This window comes from Ochotona curzoniae, unplaced genomic scaffold (genome assembly GCF_017591425.1).
Source record: "Ochotona curzoniae isolate NIBS_2020 unplaced genomic scaffold, NIBS_Ocur_1.0 patch433, whole genome shotgun sequence".
NCBI classification, from domain to species: Eukaryota; Metazoa; Chordata; class Mammalia; order Lagomorpha; family Ochotonidae; genus Ochotona; species Ochotona curzoniae.
This window is the reverse complement of record NW_024467010.1, coordinates 1,688,217-1,714,395: the sequence shown is the minus strand read 5'-3', so window position 1 is coordinate 1,714,395 and position 26,179 is coordinate 1,688,217. Positions and strand designations below refer to the sequence as shown.

General features: G+C 60.2%; 2 protein-coding genes across 2 annotated transcripts; one reads left to right on the top strand and one right to left on the bottom strand.

The window, feature by feature from the left end:
• The first annotated feature begins 3,719 nt into the window (after nt 1–3,719).
• On the top strand, nt 3,720–8,597 carry LOC121167928 (mitochondrial import inner membrane translocase subunit TIM16). Its single transcript, XM_040997651.1, has 5 exons — nt 3,720–3,809; nt 6,725–6,809; nt 7,502–7,638; nt 7,890–7,955; nt 8,437–8,597. The coding sequence occupies exons 1-5, from the start codon at nt 3,807–3,809 to the stop codon at nt 8,521–8,523; spliced, it is 378 nt and encodes a 125-aa protein (XP_040853585.1). The 5' UTR covers nt 3,720–3,806; the 3' UTR covers nt 8,524–8,597.
• Nucleotides 8,598–10,774: 2,177 nt separating this feature from the next.
• LOC121167856 (zinc finger protein GLIS2) lies at nt 10,775–14,583 on the bottom strand. Its single transcript, XM_040997549.1, has 6 exons — nt 14,412–14,583; nt 13,657–13,829; nt 13,258–13,428; nt 13,045–13,178; nt 12,847–12,965; nt 10,775–11,568 (listed from the first exon to the last, which is right to left on the bottom strand). The coding sequence occupies exons 1-6, from the start codon at nt 14,581–14,583 to the stop codon at nt 10,775–10,777; spliced, it is 1,563 nt and encodes a 520-aa protein (XP_040853483.1).
• Nucleotides 14,584–26,179: the final 11,596 nt, after the last annotated feature.

The window sequence follows — 26,179 nt, the reverse complement described above, 5'->3', positions numbered from 1 at the left end:
CACCCCTTGTGCTGTGCTGGTCTTGGGGCTGGCTGGAGAGGGGCAAGGACATAATAGCAGGAACAGGTGATGTGGCCCCGGCTCTCCTGGTGCCTCAGGGCTTTGCCCTGGGCTACTGGGACTTGATTCATTGGACACACAGGTGCCAGCGGCGCCCGGGACCCTGGATGGTGGCACGCAGTCATGAACAGGAGGGATGAGTCTCTCAGAGGGCATCAGCTCATAGCCTCACGGGAGGAGTGAGCTAGTAGAGAGTAACAGGAGCCATACTGAGGCCAGACGCTGTGACAGCCAGTGACAAGTGCAGGGTCACTGGGGAGGCAGCCAGGAGATTCCCATATCAGACAAAAGGGAGGTCAGCACGGCAAGGGCCCTGGGTGGGGGAGGGGCAGCAGTCCAGAGAGCCATCAGAGGCAGCCTGGATTTCATTTATTGAGGAGACATGTGGGAGAGTCCTGCTCACGCTCCCGCCAGACACCTCTCCAAATACTTGACCTCCGAGAGTGGAAGAGAGGTGAGTCTTGTTCACAGGGAACAAATTAGAGGCCCCAGACTGGGATGTAAAAGGCTTAGAGAATGCGAATGCAGTGGAGGGACTAGGAGCCTTGGGGAAGAAGGGCAAGATCAGATATATGTGTGTGGGGGGGGTGCACAGGGAGGGGGAGACACCAGGGTGGACTGGGATGCTGTCAGAACGGGCCGGGCAGAGAGGGGCTATGGCAGTGGGAGAGGAGGGGCAGTGACTGGTGTGTCCTGGAACTCCCATGGTGCTGGCCACCCTGAAAACACCAAGAGCACTGGCTGGTGCACTAAAAGTGCTGATCTGTGGCAGGCTCTGTGGCCCGATGGGTGTGCTTGCCAGTACAGGGTCCGGCCTCTCAGGGCAGCCGCATCCCCTGTCAGTGTCTGGGAACACCTGGCTCAGATCTGGCTGCAGAGCTTCTATCTGGCAACCCTGCTAATGCACTGGGAGGCCTAGGTTCCTGCCACCCACAGAGGTGGTCCAGGCACTGGAGGCACTCGGGGAGTGAACCAGTGGATGGAGATCTCCCCCTCTCTCCTTCCTCCCTCAGTCACTCTGCTCTTTAAGTAAATAAACATTCTTGTAAAAATAAAAAATGTTGCATTGTTGCAGCCTACGGGTTATAGCTCATCTAAATTGTCCTTTTTTCTTTTTAAAGACTTGGTGGGCAAGGCACAATTCTGTGGGATTAAGGGAGCCTCACTGAGGAGGTAACAGGGAAAGCTGGGAGCTGTCTGGAAATGTCCCTGGGGGTGCGCAAGGGAACTGGACTGAAGCCTGCTTGCTTGCAAATTTCCTGTTTTCTCTGTCAGGACACAGTCCATTCAGGTGAGCACAAGAACCATGCACAAGCGGCCCAGACTAGGCTAGGGAATGGTACCCACTGGCATAGGTTGGTGGGTACCATTATATACGGCACAGGTTGGGGGCGAACCAAGCAGAGGCAGTTCACATCACACACTGGCAAACCTGAACACCAGAATGGACTGCAGGTTGGGCCGGGTTCGGTTGCAGCACACACCAGTACAGATGAGGGCTTGGACATGGGGCTGGCTGTTCTGGACTACGCTGTAACCCCCCACCAACCTAAGCTGGAATTGAGGGTGAGCCAGTGCGGCCCAGGCTATAGCACCCACTAGCAAAAGCTGAGGTGAGGCAGGCCACTCAGCCAGCACACACAAGACCCAGGGGGAGGAGGCAGATCTGGTAGGGGGATGTGGAGGGCTCCCCTGCTGGATCACCACTCCCACTGGAGAGTGTGAGTTGGGGGGCAGACCAGGCCAGGCAGAGCTACAACACCTGTTGGCCTCATGTGAGCTGGACCAGGGAAAAGCCAGGCTGGGTTGACTGTTCCTACTGGTGCAAGTGTAAGTCAGAGTGGGTGTGGGTTGGTTGGGCTCTGCCACAGCATCAGCTAGCAGATGCTAGCATGGGGGGCTAATTCTGTCAAGCCAAACTTCAGAACCACCTGGAGAGTGCATGATTTGGGAGTGGGAGGGGCCCAATAGGGAAACAGTGGACACTTCCCTCCTGGAGTGCCACTCTGGTGAGCATGAGAACCAGGACTGGGGCAGGCATGGCTAGACAGAGTGGCACCCATTGGCAGGTGTGTGGGCTGGATAGTAGGGCTGGTTGGGTTGAACTAGGCTTCAATGCCCATTGACATGTATGAGAGCTGAATGGGATGTGGGACAGACTGGACCAGTCTGCTGTACATACTGGCAAGCATGGGAACCAGGGCAGGAGGCAGGCCTGGTGAGGGTTATTGGGAGTCACCCCAACTAGGCTGCAGCTCCCACTGGTTTATGTGGCCAAGTGTGTGGTGGGCAGGATTGGGATGGGCTCCAACACCCATTGGTTTGTGTAGAAGACAGGGCTGGAGGCAGAACTGACCCAGCAATTGCAACCACCAGAACATGCATAGGCTGACTAGGGTGCCGGACTGTGCCGGACCCTGTACTGGCAAGCACACCCAGGAATCTGGTCTGGGATCACTACAGATGAAGTTTTTTGGGGGATCTCCGCAATCGACCTTCCGGACTCAAAACCCCAACTATGAAGAGAAGTGCAGGTTCCATGGTCTGACCATGGAGTGCAAGTGTCAAAGCTGAGCTGCCTCAGAGGCTCAGACGGAGCAGTGGACAGCATATTCAGGTGTACATGCAGAATATGGTAATACACTGGAGCCTGCAAAGGACACCTGGCACCACAACAGAATAGAAAAACTGATCAACTGCCCCAGCCAACTGTTGGCAGTGAAAATCTGAGCAAGTGGAGATTAAGGTGGACTGTGTCAGCCAGTGGATTCTGGAGAGACTTCATCGTGCTTGGAGTGGTGAGACTGGCGGCAATTCAGAACAGTTGAACTATCAAAGTCACTTGAGCGGTGATCTCAGACCCTGGGATGGTAGGGAGGGTGAGTGTGACTCCTCCCTTTGTCTCTCCCCTTTCCCTAGATCCAGGAAGGAAAAAAGAGAAAGTGGAAACAACGATCTTACCCATTTTCCTGCAGCCTTTGACCCTTTGAGCCCTAATAAACTATGTAATGACCATCAAAATTTTAAAAATTAAAGAAACAAGAATCCTCTTTTCAAAGATTTATTTATTTTTATTGCAAAGTCAGATATATACAGAGAGGAGGAGAGACAGAGAAGATCTTCCGTGCAATGATTCACTCCCCAAGTGGCCGCAACAACGGCTGGTGCTGTGCCTATCTGAAGCCAGGATCCAGGAACTTCTTCCGGTGTCCCACACGGGTGCAGGGTCCCAAGGCTTTGGGCCGTCCTCGACTGCTTTCCCAGGCCACAAGCAGGGAGCTGGATGGGAAGTGGGGAAGTAGAGCAGCCGGGATCAGAACCAGCGCCCGTATCAGATCCTGGCGCGTTCAAGGTGAGGACTTTAGCTGCTAGGCCACAGCGCCGGGCCCTTTTCTTAAACGTACTGATTATTTGGCCTTCTCCTTATGTTGGCTTATTTCAGATGATTAATGTCTTAATTCCAAATACTCTGGTAAAAGTAAGGGGAGAATGGCTCACAGTTGAGAGGGGTGCACCTTCCGCTCTGTGACAAACCTGAGGGGACAGAATGCGCGGAGGTTTCCGGCCCCTCCTCCAGGGGCGGGGCTTGTGCTCGACCCCGCCCTTCCCGGCGCGTCATCGCCGGCGTCCCGTCCCGGGAGAGCACTGCGCATGTTCAGAGCAGCCTCACGCACGCGTCTTCGGCCTTTGCCCTCCGAGCCGGGACGCGGAGCCAGGAAGCTGGAACCCCGAGAGCCCGGGCTGCCATGGTGAGGCTCCCCGCGGAGCGGGTGGGGAACGGAGGCGGCGAGCCCCGGGCCGTGCGGGCGCCGCGGCTCCTGGGGGCCCGGCGGGACCGGGACAGCCGCCTGGCTGGTGGCTGCTGTGGTGGCCGTGTGCGCAGTCCTGGGGCTTGCCCGCTAGGGCAGCAGGGAGGCTGTGGAAGGAAGGTGGAGGTGTGAATGAGCGCTGCGGGAGAGGAGGAACCGATGGAGACCACGTCTACGGCTGGGGGGTGGACTCAGCCCGAGGTGGCTGCCAGAGCGCTCCTCAGCACGGGGTCCGGAGGCATGGGGTTTACACGCAGTGCTGACGCTGCGGGTGGCTTGGTTATGCACGGATTCTTAAGCCACCTTCATTCAAATGCGAAGGTAGCTGCTGGACAGAACCTGGTTGTCCTCTGACAAGAGCCAGAGTCAGGGTCCCGGCGGTGTCAGCAGCGGTGTGTGCCCCCCATTTGAGTGCCTGGGGCCGTGTCTTCAGGAGAGCATTGCACGCAGGCCCTGGAAGCTGGGCCACGCAGGGAGTGTTCCTGAGTGCTGCCCCCCGCCCCCGGTGCTCTTTGTGGCTGTCTCTGGGCCTGGTCCTGTCTTGCCAGAGGAGATAATGAACAGCAGCCCGTGGTGGACGCAGGGATGGGGTTGTGCGGCTGTGGCCTGTGTGCATTGCCCGGGAGGTGGATGTCCCAAGGACTGCTGTCAGCCTGCGACCTTCAGGCCTCAATGTCACTCACTGGCCTGTGGGACGTTTTGGGGCCAGTAGTTTGTGGTTCAGCCTGCCCGAGGTCAGGGCAGCTCTCTGAGCTAGGTCCTCAGGGAAGGTTTGGGAACTGAACAAGACAGGCCTGATTGCCTTCTGAGTCTCAGGAGCTGCCGCTCGCTGCCCTTTGGTCTGCGCGCCCACCTACCTCCACGGGCCTTGAGCCTTCCGCAAGGAAGGTGGTCACTTGCAGGAGAGGAACCTGAGGTTCAGAGGCTGTGTCACTTGCCCAGGACTGCCATGCTGACCTCCGAGTGAGATTGGCCTGGGCCTTGCTGCTTAGTTCCCTGAGGATTCAGGGGCCTCCATCCCATGAACTGTTGGGTTGGTGAAGCTGTGATGCCCTCTCCTTGTCCGACCTTCGCCTTAACAAGACAACAGTGATATGTGTCAATGTTGTGGCACAGTCTGGGACGCCTGCCTTCCCTGTGGGAGTGCTGGCTTGAGTCCCAGCTGCCCTGCTTCTAATCCACGCTTCCCAATAATGCTGCTGGGAGGGAAGCAGGTCATGGCTCAGGCACCAGGTCCCTGTCACCCATGTGGGAGGCCTGGATGGAGTCCCTAGCTTATGATTCTGGTCCTGGCCTGGGCCAGCTCCAGTTGTAGCATGCATTTGTAAAGTGAGCCCTCGCTCACTTTTTTTTTCATTTGTAAAGGCGTCCCTCGCTCTCCCTCACAGGTAGCACAGCAGTTCTGGCTGTGCTGGGGTGTGCAGCCAAGGGGAAGGGAGGCTGCCCCGCAAAATTCCCTAAGCTACACCATTCTCCACCCATAATCTGTGTCTCAGGCCCTGGTGGAAAGACCAGATAACAATAACCAGGCTGTCCCAGAGCCACAGCAATGCTGGGGGGCACGTTCTGAGATCTGGAGTCCACCCTGGCTTATCAGCGCTCAGAGCCTCCTGTTATCCTCCCGCCTGCCCCCCCACCGGGTGACCTTGCCCTGCCAGGTGGGGACACTGTGTTTGGGTCTGTGGCCTGTGCTGAGTGGAGCATGGGGTGGACACGCAGTGAATGAGCCGTGATCATCCTGTAGACTGGTCCTTAGGGGTGTTTGAATATCCTCCTGGTGCACTGTGGCCAGTGCTGAGTGGAGCACAGGGTGGACACGCAGTGAATGAGCCGTGATCATCCTCTAGGTCCTTAGAGGTGTTTGAATATCCTCCTGGTGCGCTTTCAGCTCCTTGAAACTGGAAACTGCTTTTGTCCCAAGTGGATCCTGTGTGTGTGTGTGTGTGTTTATTATTATTATTCATTTCTTTGAAAGGAAGAGCATTAGAGAAAGATCTTCTGGGCCTGGCGGTACTGTGGCCTGGCGGCTAAAGTCTTCACCTTGGATGTGCCAGGATCCCATATGGGCGCTGGTTCTAATCCCAGTGGCTCCACTTCCCATCCAGCTCCCTGCTTGTGGCCTGGGAAAGCAGTTGAGGACGGCCCAAAGCCTTGGGACTCTGCACCTGTGTGGGAGACCTGGAGGAAGTTCCTGGATCCTGGCTTTGGATGGAAGATCTTTCTCACTGTCTCTCCTCCTCTCTGTATATCTGATTTTCCAATGAAAATAAATAAATCTTTAAAAAAAATAAAAGAGACCTTCCATGCACTGGTGAATGGCATGCACTTCCTGAATGGCTGCAGCAGCCAGGGCAGGACACATATGAAACCAGAAGCCTAAAATTCCATCTGGATCTCCCACTTGGGTAGGAGGATCCCAGGCACCTGGGCCGTCCCCTGCTGCTTTTCCAGACACGTTAGCAGGGAGCTGGATCAGAAGCAAAGCAGATAGGAACCGGCGCTCATAGGGGCTGGAGGTGTTGCAGGCAGTACGTTAACACACCAGCATGGGCCGCACCTGAATGACTGTCATAGGATTTCAGTGGTCTCTGGGAGAATTCAGGTGGAAATGAGCCCCACTGGTTTAACTGAGGTAGAGCTGGACGGTCTCAGACGTGTGGAAGAGCCATTGTCAACTCTGGGGAAGAGTGAGCTTGTGGCAGGCTCTGCGTGCTGCTCCCCTCCACCCTGCTGTCACTTTTCCTTGGCTAGGAGGTGGGGAGAAGGAAGGGGTCTGATGAGAATGTGAAGCCTCCCCATGCAGAAGCTTTCTGCAGGGTCTTGCCCCTGCTGACAAGTGCCTGTTCTGTCCACAGGCTAAGTACCTGGCCCAGATCATTGTAATGGGTGTGCAGGTGGTGGGCAAGGCCTTTGCCCGGGCCTTGCGGCAGGAGTTTGCAGGTAAGCATTTCAGGGTGCTTGTGCCAGGGTTGGATTTCCGTGTGGAAGGTAAGGCCCCCACAGCCAGCTGGGGTTCTGCAGCTTGAGCAGCCTGGAACAACACCTGACTGGGTTTTCCTGCCACGGTAGGGAGAATTTTGTCTTAATTGAGACTTGACTAGTGTGAGCATCTAGAAACAGCAGACGGCTGCCCGGCACCTGTTGGGGAACAAAGTTGTGCTGGGTCACAGCCACACCGCATGCACTCTGCTTTCCAGGCGGCTGAGTAATTCCAGCACAGTCTCTGGGTGTGAAGCCTAGGACAGGTGCCGTCTGACCCTTGAGGGAAAAGCATGCGACTCCTGAAGGGGCTGTTGGGAAGGTCACCAGGGAATCCTGCTGTGAAGCTGTACCCCTCCCTTAGGCAGTTTCTTTGTAGCTCATCCCTATGGTAGCCCCACTTTGCTTTGCCCCTGGGATGGGAGGTGGGAGAGAAGAGGGCAGACTATCCTGTGGTTGAGACTGGAGACCAGGAGCCGATGAGCTTCTACCTCATGCCCCCAAAAAGCCCACTCTGGAGGAGATCCTCCTGCCACCAGTGCTCTGGCTGTTGTCCCATGCCACCTGGCAGGGACGAGCCACCCACTTGGAAGTTCCTGGGGAAGCCCTAGGCTGCAGCCAAAAGCTGAGCTATCGCCCACATGTCCACACAGCCAGCCGGGCTGCAGCTGACGCCCGGGGCCGTGCGGGCCACCAGTCTGCAGCCGCTTCCAGCCTCTCGGGCCTCAGCCTGCAGGAGGCCCAGCAGATTCTCAACGTGTCCAAGCTGAGCCCTGAGGAGATCCAGAAGGTGAGACCCATGCCAACTCCTGGAGGGTGGTGATGGTGGTGGGAGTGGTGTAGGGGTCCCGGCCAGCCCTGCACAGTCACTGTGGCTTGCTGTTAGGTGTGTGGTGAGGCTGCCCCTGCACGCCTCCAGCTCCTGTGTGATGTGGCATAGCAGGTGCATGGAGGCATCCTGCCCTTGAGCTTGTCCTCAGCACTGTCTCAGCTTCCCTTGTGTCCCTGGCATGGGCTGTGAACCCCCTTTCCTCTCTGCAGAACTATGAGCACCTGTTCAAGGTGAATGATAAGTCTGTGGGCGGCTCCTTCTACCTGCAGTCCAAGGTCAGTGTGCTTGTCTCTGGAGAGATGGGGCGGGGATTTGAACCTTCTCTTCCTACCTGGGGTCCCTTGTTTTCCATCACAGGAGCCAGCAGTTAAAACCTTGGTGTGCCCCAACCTCAGAAGGGGACTCTCTCTACTGCTACCCTCTGCCTACCTCAGCTCTGTGGGGCCACATATGTCCCCCACATGGCCCTCCCAGCAGTGGACTTGGAAGGGGCAGATGTGTAGGCTGCTTAAAAGCCAGTCTTTGTCCTCTGACTGAGTACTTGTAGATGTCCAGGCTGAGGTGCTGCCCCTCTGCAGAGGGGCCAGCTTAGTCCACTGCTGCCAGCCGGGGTGCTGCCTAGGGAGGCAGTTATATCCCACAGGCAGCTCCTCAGGGAGTCAGACTGGACCTGGGTCAGGAATAAGCCCATTTATGGAGGTAGGAGCCCAGGGCAGAGATTCATCAAACAACAATCGTCTGCATCCTCCCACTCAGGTGGTCCGTGCGAAGGAGCGCCTGGATGAGGAGCTCAGAATCAAGGCCCAGGAGGACAGAGAGAGAGGGCAGGCACCCAAAACGTGATGGCTCAGCTCTGCCCATCCCCACCCCCTCCTACCTCTAATTTATAGTTCGGTAATAAATGTCTGCTGTTTGTCTCCTGTGTGTGTGCATCTGGCTTTCAGAGGCAGCTTGCTTCTCCTGCCATTCGGGGGCCACGCAGACTGGGGATGGGGCAAGCTGTGGCTGCCAACAACCCAGAGGTGTCTGGGGAAACGAGCCTGTGGAACAGTAGCCAGCCTCCTGCCTCCACAGCAGCTCCCCCAGTAGTGTTCCGCCAGGCCCCTATTCCATAGCCCCCTTCCTCCTGTCTGCCCTTGAACCCAGAGCTGTCACAAATCTGAGTTGGGTATGAGTCTGGCATCATGCTTGTGGGCTACAAGGTGCCAGGCATGAGCCACAGCAGGCAGCGTCAGGACAAACACTGGACTCTAGCACTGTTCATTGCTAACCTCTCACCTCAGCTCTTGGTTCTTGTGCTCCTCAGCCCTCCTCAGCCCTCCCAACCTTCTCTCCCAGCACCTGGCACCTATGGCAGGGCAGTGGGGACACTGAAAGCGTCGTTGCAACTCACTTTTATTGTTTCTTTATAAACTTCCTCTCACATGGAAGAATATTTGTTATAGTCATTAGCTTATCTCTTTTTTTTTTTTTTAAACTCTATGCTAACAGCAGTGGAGCCAAGAGGAGGAGAAACATAAGCTACAATAGAAAGGCACTTAGAACCTGTTAAAATACTGATATCCTGGAATGTGCAACAACAAACTGACGACAACAACAAACAGTACACTGGCCCTTCCAAGCCTGGTCTATGCTGAATCACATGCTGAGCTAAAGCCACTGTCCAGTGCCCCTCCTCTGTTTCTGGCCCTGCCCCCCCAGCCCAGGGCCCCAAAAGGGGTGGGGGAGCCTTGGGTCCTGTGTGGAGCCCAAAGAAAGGAGACCAGCTCCTTCCCAACTTGCTCACAGCCCCCTTGAGGGGCAGAGCCAGCACAGCTGAGCTTGTCTGGGCTGGGGTCTGAGCCCAACAGCTGGTGGGCCGGGTCAGGGTGACCCCTCTGGGACAGAAGGGCAGTCCAGGGGGGTTGGGTTCAGCAGAGCTGCTTAGAGGCCTGCAGGGCAGAGGACCCCACTACCATGAGCAGCCCCTTTGTTCTACCAGCGGAGATACAAGAGGGTTGGCCATCCTGTGGCCTAGTGACGGGGAGGTCCAAAAGCCAGAATTCCCCACTGCCTTGTGGGGAGAGACAGGACCCAGCTTGTTGGAACCAGGCAGAAGGCTGTGGTCCACACCTGTCTCTAGTGTCCTCAGCTCACTTTCATCCCAGCCTAGATCCTGGGGGAGCTGTCCAGGTTTCTCGTTCATGGCCTAGGGTTGTACCCAGCAGCCCAGCCTCAGTTCACAAAGTCCCCTGTCCCTGGGTGCTGTGCCTCAGACCAGAAGCTCCCTCCTGGGGCTGGGCAGAAGGCTCTGCAGGCCTCTCTGAGTCTGGGCTGGGCAGCAGTTCCCAGTCTGAGTTCTTGGTCCCAAAGCTGCTGCCAGTCATTTGCCCCTGCCCCCTTTCCAGCCCAGGGCTCCTCCTGCTTGCTTCTCACACCACTACAGTGCCTGGTGCCCAGTGCCTGAGAGAGGTAGAGGGATAGGCTCTAGGGGCAGGGCCAGGGAGTGATCAGCTGTGCTGTCCTGTCACTTCGGAGTGCTGTGCAGCCCAGAGAGGGCCAACCCTTGGGTGGGCTGCATGAGGGGACTAGGCCAGTGGGCAGAGCAGGCCAAGAGGCACCTTGTCAAGGGGCAGGCGAGGGGAACAGTGACCGCATCTGTCAGCCTCCCTCCATGGGGAAAGCATCAGAGAGCCTCCAGGGCGTGGGCTGTGTGAGTCCAGGCAGGAGGGTGGCCTCTGGTGGGAAGGGGCCTGGTACCATGGCACCAGCAGGGAGGGGAGATACCTCCATGGCAGCAGTCTCAGCAGCCCTATGGCTGTCAGGTGAGCAAGGCAGGGACAAGGGCAACCCACTGGATGAGGGGAGGCACCAGGGCGGGAGGCTGGTAGGGGAGGGAGCCTCACCAAAGCTGTGGGGCAGGAGGACTAGGGGTGAGTGAGGCCTCAGCACCCAAGAGCACAGCTCTTGTTGGACGGCAGGTCAAGTCCTCACTTGGTGGCCAGGAAGCCAGCAGCGACTTTCTAGCACCATCCTTGCTGCCCGGCCAAGGACATTATTGCTATTTCACAGAGGGTTTCTGTTCGTCAGGGATGCCACAGCTGCCTGGGGCGGCTCAGTTCACTACGGCCGGCTTCAGTAGCACAGAGCCTGGAGGGATGACCACCCAGCCAGGGTTTAGCGCCTCCGGGCTGCTGGCTGCCGAGTTGACGCCCGTAGACAGGTCCAGCACGGTGCCTGGCAGCAGAGGGAGACCGTCAGGGCCTGGCCGGGAGCGACTGCTCTCCGTCCTTTCAAGGGGTGTCTTTCGGCCCTCCAGGGCCCGGGTGGACGCTGACCCACGTCCTCTCTCCCCCTCAGCCTTGCCGCCAGCGGAGCTGGCGAGGAGGGAGACCATAGGTAGGCCCAGTCCACCAGCTGTAAAGGGCGAGGGCAACAATGGGTTCTTGGCCAGGTTGAGGGGCAGGACAGGATTCGGCAGCCCAGGGCCCATGCCCCCCCCAGTCCCACCACCCCCACCGTTCCCACAGGCCAGGGCACTGAGGTCAAGGGGGCCAGGGGGTAAGGGCAGGGGCAGGCCGGGCAAGCTAGGGCCTCCAAAGAGGGCCGCAGGGTTGGGGATGATAATCTGGGCCCCACTAACATAGGGGCCGCCGTCAGGGGCAGGCAGCGGCGGTTTTGGGGGTGGGCGCAGCTGTAGGAGCTCTTGCTGCTCATGCGACACAAAGTGGCCATGGGCCTTGATGTGCTTGCGCAGTGAGCTGGGGTCTGTGTAGCGCTTGTGGCAGCCAGGCATCTTGCAGTAGTAGGGCTTGTCCACGTAGTGTGTGCGTGTGTGCTTGAAGCGGTCGCTGGAGTTGGAGTAGCGCTTGTTGCAGCCCTCGTAGGGGCACACGTAGGGCTTCTCACCTGCACGTGGGGCAGGCAGGCAGATGGCGTGAGGGGCTCTTCCTCCCAGGTATCCCCCATACCCACTCCTGCACATGCTCACAGTGCCCCAAGAGCCCAGACTTGCCAATGCATAGTGATGGCAGGTAGGGGAGGCAGCCCCGCCCTGCACTCATGGTGAGGGGCGCAGAGGGTGTTGTGGTGGCTAAAAATGGAGCTGGTCAGCCCCAATTCTGCTATGGTCTTGGGCGTTTTGTGAACCCCAATGTGTAGAGCACTCAAAGGCCGGGCACAAGGTTCACAGCATTGGAACTGAAAAGGTTTGTTTTAGTACAAAAAAGAACCAAAACAAAACACTTTGAAACCCCTGCATATGAGGTTTCCTCAAAAAGTTCATGAAAAACCTAGATCTCAACAAAACTATTCATGGATGTCAAAACTGTTTCGCACCAAAATAAGCATCTCTTAATTCCATGTTCTGTAAACTTAGTGATATGTCCTCGTTTAATTCCATAAAGCGCCTGGCAGGGGTGTGGCCCATGGCGAGCACTGTCCCCTGCCAGCTTCCCAGCCCGCCACTGGGCCAGCGGTCATTGAGCCTTGGAAGTGGTAAGATATGTGTCCCACATCTCAGTGATAAACATCATTGGAACTCACATCATCTTTCTGTGGCTTTTTTTTAACACGGTAGTTAGGCAATTTAAAATCAAGTCCACAGATCCCTTGACCAGACCTGACCCTGCTTGGTGTGGGGAGTGTTGAAAAACTGGGCTTCGGGCCCGGCGCGGTGGCGCAGTGGCTAAGGTCCTTGCCTTGCACGCCCGGGATCCCACATGGGCGCCGGTTTTGTTCCGGCAGCCCCGCTTCCCTTCCAGCTCCCTGCCTGTGGCCCGGGAAAGCAGTCGAGGACAGCCCAAGGCTTTGGGAGCCTGCACCCATGTGGGAGACCCGGAAGAGGCTCCTGGCTTCGGATCGGCATCAGCCGTTGCGGCTCACTTGGGGAGTGCATCATCGGATGGAGGATCTTCCTCTCTGTCTCTCCTCCTCTCTGTATATCCGCCTTTCCAATAAAAAAAAATAATAATAAAAATAAATCTTTAAAAGAAAAACTGGGCTTCAAAGCTACCAGAAGTGGCTGAAGGCAGGTAACCCTGAGGACCAGGTGCAGGAGGTTATGCCATCAACTCGTGTGGTCTGGGCCCGAGGGAAGGCCTTCCCCTAGCAAGTGGTGTTCATAAAAGGTCCACATCTCTCCTCTGGAAGGCCCAGCCTTGCTTAGGTGTCCCACCCGCCTCTTACCGGTATGGGACCGGTTATGGATCTTCAGGTTCTCCAGGCGGGAGAAGCTTTTGTTGCAGGTGGGGCAGCGGTGCGGCTTCTCGTTGGTGTGTGTGCGGATGTGAATGAGCATCTTGTACCTGCTCAAGGAGACAGGACACAAGCTCAGCCACCCCTGCCTCCCACTGCTCCCTGGCCACCCTCGCAACCTCCCCTCACCTGGCGTTGAAGCCACGGCCATGGCGGGCACAGCCCTCCCAGTGGCAGCAGTACCCAGCATCCTTCTCAGGTTTGACATGGTGGTCGTTGACGTGGTCCACCAGGTCTTGCAGGAACTCAAAGAGCTGGTTGCACTATGGGACCAGGGAATGGTCTCAGCCAGGGCAGAGGTGCCCACCCCAGCCCTCACTACCCTTCCCAGCCCCATCTCACCTTGGCCCAGCGACACACCAGCTGCTTAGGCAGGGGCAGCTCTGGTGAGAGGCACTTGTCCTTAGGGGAGGTGAGGAAGGAGGATGCGGGCAGGTGCAAGGCACCCCCAGAGCCCAGGGGCAGGAAGAAGTGGAAGGAGCTGGGGACACCATCCAGGCAGCGCTGGAAGTCCTAGGAGGACAAGAGCTGGTCACAGTCCCACCCTCACCTGCACAGGAGGCCTTATCCTTAGTTAGTTCTCTGCACACATAACTGAGGTACAATAAAGTCCCACTGGATGGGAAACATAGAAGGTGCCAGGATGGGAGGGGTCCTCAGCACCTGCAGAGGGAAGCTTCCAAAACTGTTACACTATTTCCAACACCAGGAGCTGCCCCAGGAAGCAGCAGCCCTGCTTACCGGGGCTGCAGGCGCTGCAGACAGGTCTCCACTGCTCTGCCGCTCGGGGGACAGCGAGGTGCTGCCTGTCGGGGAGTCCAGCCCAGATGGTGGTGACAGGCTGAGGTCCACCAGAGGGGCCGCAGAAAAGCGCCCCTCCACCTTGTCAGGGAACTTGGGGTTCAATAGAAAGCCTGGCAGGGAGAAGGCACAGTTCAGGGAGTGCTGGAGCCAGGCATCCCAGGGAGCTGTATCCTCCCACCTCTGAATCCTTCCAGGTACCCAGGGTGCCCACGGAGCAGCTGACAAAACGTAATGACATTCCCCCTCTATGTGAGGCAGCTAACCATCACACACACAAGAAGTGGAAAGCAGCCATTCTGTAGGTGGGAAAGGCCTGGCCTACAGTAACAGGACAGAGCCCAGGCTCTCCAGCACACCGGCTTAGTAGGAACCTGTCTGCTCTCCCAGCGTTCCCTCTTGTTCAGTGGGCCAGCCAGAGGTAGGTGGACTCCATGCCCAGGTACCAGGCATCGCCTGGAAGTGCCTGTGGCTCAGGACCCAGATTTCCCAGTCTCTCCTACCTGGGTTGAGCAGCTGCACCTTTTCAAAGCCCCAGACCCTCTCCTGCCCAGCTCACTCTGTCCCTCCAAAAATAAAACTGGGCAGAGATGGGCATGGCCACGGGCAGTTCTGCAGAAACCTAGGTACCTCATCCTGGCACACATACACCTCCTGGCCACTCTTCTGCACTACTGCCCTGCTTGGCCCAGTACCTGAGGGTGGGGAGCCCGGGGAGCCAGGTGTAGGGCTGTCATCCACCAGACCGAGCTCCCGGTGCAGAGCACGGTGCCGGGCCACACCCAGTGTCCTCTCCCGCTTCTCTTTCGCCGCCCGGAGCTTGGTGATGCTCAGCTTCAGGTCAAGCGGCTCGTCCAGGGAATGCATGGCAATGGCGATGGGGGTGGTGGTGCTTGCGTCGTGCAGGCAGCAGGGGCTCCCTGCTGGGCTTTAGGCAGGAACCTGGGGAAGGACAACAGCTGTGCCGTAACCCTGAGAGCCAGGCCCCTCTGCAGGCTGGGAGCAGGCTGGGAGCAGGGGGTCGGTGGCATGGGGCAGCATGAGGGAGGCCCTGCAAGTGGTCTGGCCAGCAGTGAACATGGGGAGAGTGCCAGCCATCTACCCAGAGGTTCCTTTCTGGGGGCAGCAAAGCTGATGATCTTCATCTGGCCTCGAGGGTAAGGTTTAGACAGACTGCCAGAGCTACTGAGTTCAAGGCCTGGGGACAAGCTCTCCCAGCAGCAACCTTGAAGTCAGCCCTCAGTCAGGACCAGGCTGAATGCCCCTTGCAAGCAAGTAGGGTTCTTGCAGGCCTCTGTGTTCTCTGCACAGAACCAGGCAGCTGGAGTTCAGAGCTCACCCCAGCCAGAGGGACAGGAGGTATCCACAAGCTCCGAGGGCCCCAGGCTGCCACCAGGGGGCAGCTGGGGACTGTGGTCCCACCAGGCCGGCTGGGGCAGGGAGGGAAGAGCTGACCAGCCCTGTTTGGCAGGCAGTGACAGACTTGGATATGACTTCTTACTGGTGAAGACAGGCTCTTATTGTAAATGCCCTACTATCATCCTCATCATTTGCTCAAGGTTCACTGGTGTCGTTCTCTTGTAAATCAAGGACCCACTAATGAGGCTCACTTTCTGATCTCATCAGCCCTCACTCCTACAGCGGCCCTGCTGCACCTGTTCCTGAGGTGACTCCTGAACCTTGGGCCTCGGCCAGGCACCACAGCCGGCTTCTGACCGTCAACCCAGAAGCGTGCACAGAACCACGTGGATGCTGCATGTACATGGCACTTCTGCCTAGAGGCCAGTGTGGCCTACCTGTAGGGTCCTGTCCCTCACTTGAGACTGCCCCCTGCCGCCTCTAGGGACTCTTCCCCCACCCCCTCAAGCTCCCTGGCCAGGGTGGACACAGGCATCGCCAGCCACGGCAGGGGGTGCCCACCACCTCCCGTGTGTCTGTGTCCCAGTTGTAGTAGTCAGGTCTGGTCATATGTACCCCTTACCCAAGCCCAGCTGCCTCCTCAGCAGCCCCAGGCCATGGCTGGTAGGTGGGTGAGTGGCAGTGATGGATGGGTCAGAGAGCTGCCCTTTGCCTGACCCCCATACCCCCAGTTTTGGCTGCTGTCTGTCTGCCTGTCCTTCCACCTGTTTATTTTTAGACACAGGCCCAGTCCAACCTCCCTGAAGCTCCTCTGTGGCGGGAGCCTGGAAGGGGAGGAAGGAAGTAAATATTTATGCTGATTAAGAATTCAGGAGCCAGGAAGGGCTGGTGGCCTGGTCCCTCAGCTGGCCCTAGGCCACAGGCCTCCCCACAGCCTCTGTCCACCCCTCTCCACCTTCTGACAAGGGGACCCCAGAGGCAGGATGGCTTGGGAACTCTCCCTGGCACTGACCCCTAGGTGTTCTCCCAGGCCCAAGGGGCTGACCCAAGAGCCAGGGCACTCGGTCACCTTGTTCTGAGGAACTGAGGGGACACAGCCTATGGGAGGAGCTATCCTGGGAGCAAGGCGCAGGAGGGGGCTCCAGCCTCTAGGGACTCCACTCACCCCACCCCACCCTTACTTCCTGCCCCTGGGCCCTGTCCTGCACAGTCCAAATCCAGCCCAGGCAACGCCTCCCCCTCTTGGGAAAGGAAGAAGGAACCGCCCCAGAGTCCACGCCTCCCAGCACCTCCACCCAGGCTGGCCTCACTGGGAACTCTCCCTCCCCAGGCAGGGCCCCCACCAGGGGCCTGGGACCCCCTCCTGCTCTGACCTTGGCCAGCCTCGAGCTGCCCCCACCCCCCACCCTGCAGCTGGCAACAGCCAGTCCACAGCTCCGCTCCACTCTTTGTTCCTGGCTTGGGGGAAGAGCAGCACTGGCACAGGGTGGGACTGGCACTGCCAGCACCTCCCAGGGTTGACCACGCCCCCACCTGGTTCAGTGCCCGTAACCAGGGTGAGGTGGCCACCTGCTTGGCTCAGAGAGGGTTGCCCCTGAGGGCAGGCACTCATGCACTGCACCCTGCGCAGCACCCGGCGCCTCAGTTTTCCCCATTCCTTAGTTTTCCTGTTTGGAGGCTGAGGTGCAGCAGGGCCACCACGGCTGCAAAAGGAACTAATTAGAGCAGAGCGTGGGGGGAGGAAGTAGCAGGCACTGGACCACCAGGGGTGGCCAGGCTGGGGCGGTGGACCCTCCCCCACCCCAGGGGGGGGTGTCACCAGAGGGTGGCCTGGGCATCACCCCCCCCCCAACAGCAGGCCAGACAATGGCCACCTTTGTGTGCTGCCTGCAAGCAATGCTCAGCTGTGGCTGCACCCCTCAGTAGAATGACACAGGTGAAGCCAGCCCGCATCCCTCCCTGGCATCTGCAGGGCTATGACAAAGCTGGTGCACACCTGGACAGTGAGGTTAAACACACTCCCTGCAGAAAGCCAGAGCTGCCCATGGGCTCACTGAATCTTTTGCATGGTTCCCCCAACGCCCCCACACCACACTACTGAATTACTCTGCTTGGGAAACTGAGGCTGGAGGTCACCAGGCCTACAGAGTGCTTGTGAGTGAGAGTGCACAGGGTGAATCCCCCAGTCCTCCACACACCTTAGAGTAGCGTTGCCCCAGGCCAGTGACCCCGCGTTATAGCGGATCTAAAACTAATTTTTGGCCAGCTGTGCCTTCAGGGCCCAAGGTGTGCTGCCCAGAAGTCCAGGAGAGCAAGGTCCCCAAGCCCAGAGACTGGCGCATCACTTGGGTTTTGTGCTCTTACAAGACTGCAAGGGAGAGGCCTGAGGCCACGAGTGAGTACGGGTACCACACTGCCCATGGCCAGACGCAGGTGCACGTGTCCCCACAGCATACGACACCGACACCCGTTGAAGCAGATGCTGCTTCGCCCCATCTCACAGACATAAAGACCAAGCTTCACGGGACCTGGGGACCTGTCCAGGGTTACTGCTCATCTGGCTGAGCGAGATTCAAAAGCCCCTCCAGTGGCTGGGGTGGTGAGGGGCTTGGGTTTGGCCCTGGGTGTACCAGGAAAAGGGGCAGAGCTTGGGAAGAGCGGAGGGTCGTTGGTGGGTGGGCGCCAGAGGGACCAGTGGGATGGGGGCCCACCAGGAGGCTTGGAGCACTGAGGGCAGAGACGCTGCCAAGGCAAACGGCCCCACAACTCGGCATTCCTGGGAACCACGCAGCTCCCCTGCTCTGGCCAAGAGCTCCACCCTCCCGGGCCGCCCAGGAGCAGGGGCTGGCTGGAGGGCAGCGGCAGGGCTTGCTGGGGGGCCCAGACAGGCTTGTCCCAGGTGTGTCCTCCCTACCAGGCAGCACAGCTCCAAGTATAGGCCAGACCTCCTGGGGCCACAGTCCCACTCTGCTTCTTCCTGCCCAGGCAAGTTGCCTCCCAGCCTGTGAGCCTAAACAACCTCACCCCAACTCTGTGGACTCCTGGAGGGACAGTCAGCGCTTTCCTTTTATCTGTGTGCATCTAAATCTGGGCGCCCAGTAGGTGCTTAATAAAATGTAGATGTTGGCCAGTCTACAGCCATGCAAAAGGCTAAGGGAGGGTCTGCCCAAGTTCCTACAGACACTGCAGTTTCACCTCCCAAACTTCCAGAGCCCACTGCAGCCAGAGAGGCTCTGGAAGGAGCCAGTGCCAGAGGCTGCCTCCTGGGCTGGGGAGGGGCTTATCCTGAGGCCTGGGTCCCAGGAGAGGGGCCAGGGCAGACAGTTTCCTGAAGAGCCTGGGGTATGCTTTTTTCCCTGGACCCTCAGGCTCAGCAGGCTCCCCTGCTCATCCCGAGTGGATGCTCACCCGGCACCCCAGGCTGGATTCTGTGCTCTGCTTCAGCGGTCTTGGGGAAAGCTCTCCATCTCCCATTGTCTGGATGCATCTGAGGGCAGTTCATGGCAGAAGCTCCAGCACCTGGCCTCACTGCTGTTTCCAAGCCTTGTTTCCTTATGGGTAATGCAGGCCCACCATGTGGGAGGCAGCAGCACTAGCATGCTCACTTCAGGCCCAGCAATAGGGGTGCCCCACACAGCGAGCTGGGCCTACCCAGGTCACCCAGGGCGTGTGGGCAGAACCGAAGCTGGGAAGCTGCATGCTGGGTCCCCACCACCACTGCCCAAGCCCTCAGCAGTCCCAGTTTCCAGATGATGCAGCAGAAGCAGGCTGCTTTGCTCAGGGGTCCCAGCACACACTTGCATACTCCCACCCCTGCCCCAAGGGCAGTCCAGCTGCACAGAGGCCTCCCCTGGTCCTGGTAGTTCAGGGCCCCCATCAGCTGCCTCCTGCCAGCAGCCACCTTTGCACAACTATGTCTGGTATTTTCCCGTCTGCCCAGCTGGGGGGGAGGGGGTGGCGCGTGAGGCTGTGAGTACTGCCCGCACCTGGGCCGCAGCCAGAAGCAAGCCCGCCGAGCAGCCCCCGCGTGCCCGCCCGCCTGGGCCATCCGTGGCGGGAGGGGAGGGACAGGCGGGCCAGCCGCCCAAAGCCCTGGGAGGAGCCAGCACTTGGGGAGCCAGACAGGGACACACACCCAGCAAGGCCGAGACACAAGCAGGGTTGGGCGCTCGGCAGAGCTCCTGGGAGCCAGTCTTATCCCCTCCAAACTTTCACGTGCATGCACAGGTGTGTCACAGCAGTGTCCAGACACAGCCCATGCAGGGTGGGGAGGCATGTCAGGGGTTCATACTGGACGTAAAGCCTGCTTCCAAAGAGAAAGCAGCACTGAGCCTCCCAAGCAGCCTACCTGCAGAGGTGGACCCACAGGGGTCCATGCTTGGGGCCACCCCTGCCCTGCCCTGGGGGAAGGAAGCACCTGCCTAGGGCTGGAGCAGGGTGGGGGTAAAGCAGGCTCTGGACTCACAGCCCCATTGATCTATCTGATCAGATCATGCACTCCTATGTTCTAATACCAGGCCCTCCATGGGACTCTGGGGGCTCACAGAGGGCAGCCTGAGTCTGGGGAGGGAACTGCAGGCAGGGAAGAGATGAAATGAGTGGGTTGCTACTGCTGCGGAGGGGTACAGGAGCCATGTGGCCAGGGGGAAGGGAGCACATGGGGTCTCCTCTCCCTGAACCTCCTGTACACTGATGAGGTGCCAGACTCCCTACTTTCCAGGCAGTGGCCCTGCCGAGGTCACGCAGGCCTGAGAGCAGCCAGTCAGTGGAGGCAGAGGCCCAGTGCCAACTCCCATCCCCGGCTGTCCCCTTAGCACCTCTCTTTTTTGAGATTGCTCAGGTGCCAGCTACTGCTTCAAAACCTCCCAGATCCCGTATCTCTCCACCCCAGCAAGTCTTCTCCAATTAACCCCCTCTGGCAACCCCTAGGCAAGGACCTGCCTCTATCCTCTCACTGCAGCCACCCTGGGTCCAAGCCCTAACACATTGTTAAGGCCACCATGTCCCTCCCTTGGGGCAGTACCCCAGTTATCTCCCCTACACCAGGGCATCTCTAAGCATACAAACCTCACCAAAAACTCACTGCCCCCTGGCTGGGAACCAGCTGTTCCCACCAGAGTGACCTGGGGTGGCAGTGGGAAGTCCTTGGGACCCAGCTTGGTGTGGGCTTCAGTTTATCCCTCGGGAGAGCAGAGCTAACATGCAGTAGAATGTGCACTCCTTATGCCCATTCCCCCCATCCCAGGTGACTTGCCGAAATCAAGGGAAGAAGCAGGGCCTGACCCCCTGACTCAAATGTCACTTCCTCTTGGACAGCGGTGGGGTGGGAGGGTAGCTGCAGGGGGTGAGGGGGTAGGGAGACATGGAGGCTGCGGGGTGGAAGTCAGGACCACCCACTCAGCTGAGATAACCAAAAGACCCAGCTTTCCTGGTTTCATCCAATGCCAACCAGCTCAGGGCACTGCCTACCTTCCCACCTTTCTGTTCTCTTCCAGGTTGCCCTCCCCAGCTCTCCCTTTCTCTCCCCGCCGCCCCCCCCCCCGCTGGCCCATACACTCTGGGTAGCAGAGCAAGCCCAGAAGCTGTAGGGGGGACAGCTTCCAAACCCACCCCCCATAACACATACCCTCCCAAAGGGGAACACCCATGGGGGCAGTGCCCTGCCCAGACTGGCCCACTGCAAGCCCCAGGGGCCCAAGTAGGTGGCCACTCAGTGGCCAAGAACCATGGCCTAAAAGGCAGAGGCCAGGAGCTGAGGTGGGGAGGACTTTAGCACAGCAAGGCAGCAGGGGACAGCATAGCTGGGGGTTAGTCTATCTAGAAGTGTGGGGTGGGGGAAGGATCTCTGGGTGGAAGGAGGGCCTAGGAAAAGAGGGTCTCAGGCAGGCCAGGACTTCCTGGCCAGCCCGGCAGCGGGTGGGGGACGGTCAGAGAAGCGCTTCCTCCACACACATCTGCCTGGAGGTGGGACAGCACAGGGTTCTTGGATTAACCTGGCATGTTAGGGACCAGGGCTAGACAGCCCCAGACTTCAGTTCCCTTCTGTTGCTTCAAGACCCCAAGTGACCCTAAGATACAGAGTCAGCTTCCTGCACCAGCCCCTGAGAACCTCTGTGTGGGTGGGGCTGCTTTCCTGGGGGATCCCAGCCTTGGGTGGACTCAGATGGCTCAGGTCTTCGGGGACCTCCTCCAGAGGTTCCCGCCCTTGGCTGTGCCTAGGGGAGGGGGCCAGGGCTGGGTCTGAGTCCCTCCCCAACAGCCATCTGCCAAGGCTGCAATGTATATGCACACACACGTCCCACCCTGAGGCAGGATCCCTCCCTGCAGTGGGCACGACCTGGCCCCACAGAGACAAAGGACTGCCCAGCCACCCCCCCCCACTTCCCCTGCTGACCCCCCACTGAGGGCATCTGGTGGTCAAGGGAATCCCTCCACTGCAGCCACCGCCCTGAACTGGACTTACTCCATCTCCACACCAGCAGGCATCCCCCAGCCAAGCAGAAGCCTCCGTCCCAGCTGGCCTCTGTACCACCAGCTAAAGGACTCTTGAAGGGAGGGGCCCAGCCAAGATGGCAGAGAAGGGTCACCTAGCAGGCCTTGCAACTACCCAGGGACAGGTGTGACAGGAAGCTCTGAGCGCTCCTTCCATGGGCCCCAGTGCTGGAGGGAGCAGGTGGTAGGGTTCCTCAAAGACGACCCAGGTTTCACCTGCCATCTCCCCTGAAGCTACAGGGAGATAGGTGGCTCGCAGCAGAGGGCACAGCAATGCCCTGACGGCTAGCTGGGCCCCCCTCTAAGAAGGCACCCTGTGAATCCCATGGCTGACCACCAGGCTCACCAGCCATGGTCAGACCCCACCCTGTCCCGCACCTGTCAAGCAAAGCTGTGGACCCTAAAGTCATCAGGCCAGTAACAGCAACTGCGTGACTTGGTGTCAAGGGGTCTTTAGGAAGTGTCCTGTTCACCCTCCATGCCTACTGCCCTACCCCGGCCACAGGGGCTGAGGCCTGAGTCCACCAGCCAACACCAGTAGCGCGTCCTTTCCTGACCCGGCCATCTGCAAAGCACAAAGGTGCTTGTTGGAAATGCTGGGTCGCTGCCTGGCCACGCCTCAATCAGGCTCCACCAGGGTGCAGCCGGGTAGGGCGGCAACTAGCTGCAGCCCCACCCCCAGGCTGGAGTCACTCTGCCCTGGTGTGCTGGGGGGGGCCTCCAGGCCCATTTTGGGGTTTTGGCTCATCATCCCTGGGGACCCCTTCACACGGTCCTCGGCGGGAGGAGCCATGCACACAGCAGGAACTGCATCTTTCCAGCTGGTCCTAGAGATCACCTCTCCAGACCCACCCTACTGCCAGCCCCTTTTCCAAGGGTGCTGCTCCGGCCGAGGAGAGGACCACCCAGAGCCTCCTGCCAGTCTCAGACCCGTGCTGAGAAGTCTGAAATAACCACCATGACCCCAGTGGGGGTGGACTCTGGGGTAGCTTTGCTCCATAGTCCAGACCACTGCCCCCAGCTCAAGGCCTCTCCTCTGCAAACCCAATTTCCCAGTTTTGGGGAAAAGGGGTCTCTTCAGCTTCCCCTGACAGGAACCATGGCAGCATCTGGGGAGAAGCAATGTCCCAAAGAGGCCTGCTGTAGGACCAGGCCCCAACATCTGGTGCTTTAGCCCCAGCTGTTGCCACCCTCACCATGCCCGCCCCACATCCTGGGATTGCCCCAACCGCAGCCCAGGGCCTGCCCAGGCCCCCCTCACCCAGGAGGGAAATTCCGGTTGCAGGCACATCCAGTGGGGTCGATGGAAATGCTCATGGGAAAATGTCGTCAGGAAAACATTCTGCCTCCACACCACTGGCTGACCCAGGCAGGCTAGGTGGGGAGAGAATGCCCCCCTAGCCCAGGGCCAAGGCCAAGCCAGGGGTGGGGGGTGGGCCTCCCTCCAGGCCCCAAGGATCGCACTCTGGCTCCTGATTCCATCCCAGGAAAGCAGCAGAAATGGCTGTGGCCACCCCTCCGCAGCTGGGCTTTGTAGAAACAAAAGCTTTGGGGGAACGTGGTTCACACGATTGTTTAACATGAGGTTTGGGATGTCTGTGGCATCCAGTTATTCATAGTGGCTCCACCCACGGATAATTGAGAGTTGGCTTTTGTTGGACTCCCCTCCCCAACCCTCACCCGGCTTGAGCCCCCATAGCCCACTTCCTGTTAAATCTGGACCGCAGGATGCTCGCTGCTGTTGCCCTCTGGGTTTACAAACAGGGAAACTGAGGCCCAGAAAGGAGAGGGGCCCCGGCCTGAGGACCCCTGGAAAGAGATAGCAGAACTCAGATCATGTGCCCTGCAGGCTCTTGCCTGGCTCACCCTGAAAGCAGTGGTGCCTGGAAGGGGGTTGACTCACTGTCTGGCTTCCCAAGGCACCCCCTTCCCACCCATGGGGGAGGACTGGCAGGTGTCCCTGGGTAGAGAGACAGCAGCAGAGAGGCATCCCTCCAGGGGGCTTGAGCCAGGGTCACTCAGGGGTCGAACAGCCTCAGCTGGAGGGATTTAACACCAAAGGTGAAAGGTCACAGACAGGGAAGGGCCAGCAGGCACAGGGGGTTCAGAGGGTCACAGCTAATGGCAGCTCCGGAAAGGAGGGGGAGGGGAGGAGGCTAAGGAAAACAGGGCAGCTTCCAAGGGGTCCCTATCCAGCCCCACCCCCAGACCAACAATGTCCCAACCCCATGGCACAGCCTCTAGCTTGGCTACGCTGCAGACAGGGCCAAGTTGAACTGTGAGTGGGTGTGAAAGGGGCTGGGCTGGAACTCTGGCTGGGTGTTCTGGGGGTGTGGGACCCCAGGTGCAGCCCCTCCCCCATGTAGGGCCAGAGCCAGCTGGGAGGCCCTCCCTGGGCCCACAGGAGAGGAGGAGGAGCAGAGGAGGAGGGCTCCAAGGTCATGGGGGGGAGTGGGCTGGGCTGGGACAGCTGTGGCACTGTGGCACCACAACAGAGCCAGCAGGGAAAGAGTGGGCGGGTGGGCGGGTGGGCAGACTGCAGGGGCGTTTCCCCTCTCCTGAGCCTGGAGGCTGCACAAGGCCTTCAGGGCTGCCTCCCAGACTGAGGCCAGGACCCACAGCATGGCCACCTACTTACTGCCCAGGGTGCCGCCGCTGGAACCCCATCCCAGGCCCAGACCCACAGGAGCCCAGGCCCTCCCTGGCGAGGTCCCCAGCTGGCCTGGCTGCCCTCTCAGTGTCCAGCTTTCCCTCCAGAGCCAAGCTCCAGGGCTGCATGGCTAGGGGCCCAGGGCTCCTCCCAGGATCCCTTCCAGCTTCCCAGGCCCCAGGGCAGGGCCCAGCAGCTCCCTGCAACCCTAGCTTCCCGGCCACCCTCTGACCAGGCTGGGCGGGCCCTCCTGGACAGGCAGAAAGGCGGCATACTGCCCTGCTGTGGCCTGAGTACCCTGCTGGGCAGGGCAGTGTGCCAAGGCCTCCAGGTGCCAGACTGGATTCCAGCTCCATTCCAGGGGGCCAGTGGGAAGCAGGCACAAGGCCTCTCCCTCCCCTCCCCCGGGGCATGCACCTGCCTCACCCCCTCCTCGCTGGCTCCAGACTCTCCCTCAAGGCATTTGGATACCCCGGCCCTACGCATCTAGGCAGGTCCACCCTCCCCGGCAGGGGAGGAACAAGTGCTGGAGAGGATTCCAACCGCCAGTCCCAGTCTGGGATGCCCCCTCCCAAGGAAGGGCCAGAGCGGGCAGGCACCACAGAAGGGAGACTTTCCCGGAGGAGGGCAGCAGGAGGAGACACCTTTCAAACCTTTTGCTGGAAGGAGCCAGGGCGCAGCAGAGGCAAGGCGCGGCTGCCCCGCTGCCCCTTTACAACTTGGTGCCCTGGCTGCGAGTGCCCCCGCTTCCCCTTGCGGCGCGCCCCCTCGGCGGCTGCCCAACTCCCCGCTTAAGTTTGCGCCTGCCCCGGCCCGGCCGTGGCTCGGCTCGGCCCGGTCACCGAACTGAGATCGGGCAGGAGGGAGGAGAAAAGACCGGGAGACCGAAGGCGGCCGGGGAGCCGGTGAGGGAGGGAGCGCGCGAGCCAGCGAGCGAGCGAGCGAGCGCGCAGGGGCCTCCGCGAGGGCTCACAATGGCCCGGGGCGAGGCGCGGACCGCGATGGGGGAGGCGACCCCCGGGTTCCGCGAGCCCCCCCTCACCGTCGCGCGACAGGCGCCCCCCCCGCCCGGTCCCCGTCCCCAGGGCGCGACGCCGGGGTCTTCCTACCTCGGCGACGGGGGCGACGGGGCTCCCGGTTGCGGGCTCCGGCGGTCGGGGGTCGGCAGGGGGATGAGCGGGGGGAGGGGCCGGAGCGGGCGGGGGCCGGGGCGCGAGGCTCACGGGGCGCGGACTCCCCTGGCACGGCCGCCCGGCGCCCGGCCGCTCCGCCACATCTGCAGCTCGGGCAGGGAAGGTGGCCGCGGCGGCCGGGCAGTGCGGGGATGTCTTAGGGAGGGAGGAGGGAGGAGGCAGGCGGCGGGAGGAGGGGCCGCGGCAGCGGAGGAGGCAAGGAGGAGGGGCGCGGGGGGCAGCCTCCCTCCCTCGCCCGCCTGCTCCCGCCCTTCCAGCAAACCCCTCTTGCCGCTGCGGCCCCAGGCCCGGGGCGCCAGCTGCCAGGCGGGGCGTGCGCGTCGGGGGAGGGGGCGGCCGGGCGCTGGGCCGGGGGAGGGGCGCGCAGGAAGGCGGCGCGGCTGCGGGGAGCGTGGCGCGGGCACCGGGAGGCCGGGAGGGGCCGGGGAAGAAGGGGACCGCGGGGCCGCGGGCGAAGACGCGCGTCCTCCTCGGCCCCATCCTCGCCCCCGGCCTCTCCCGCCCCCTCTCGAGGGCAGCGCTAGGACACGGCCTGGAGGTGGCCTGGTGGGGCGGGGGGGGGGGGGAGAGCCCGAGTATCCCGTCCTCGGGGAAGACCGCGAGGGGGGCGCGCACAGGCGCCCGGGGGCCCCAGGGAAAAGCCCCACAGTGGGGGACAGGAGAGGAGGTGGCGGCGGCTGAGGGGGCGGGGATCTCCGCCAGCCCTGCGGGGTCACCTTGTCCAGGCCCCCCGCGGCCTGGCCTCCCTGGGAGGGTGGCGGGAAAGCCT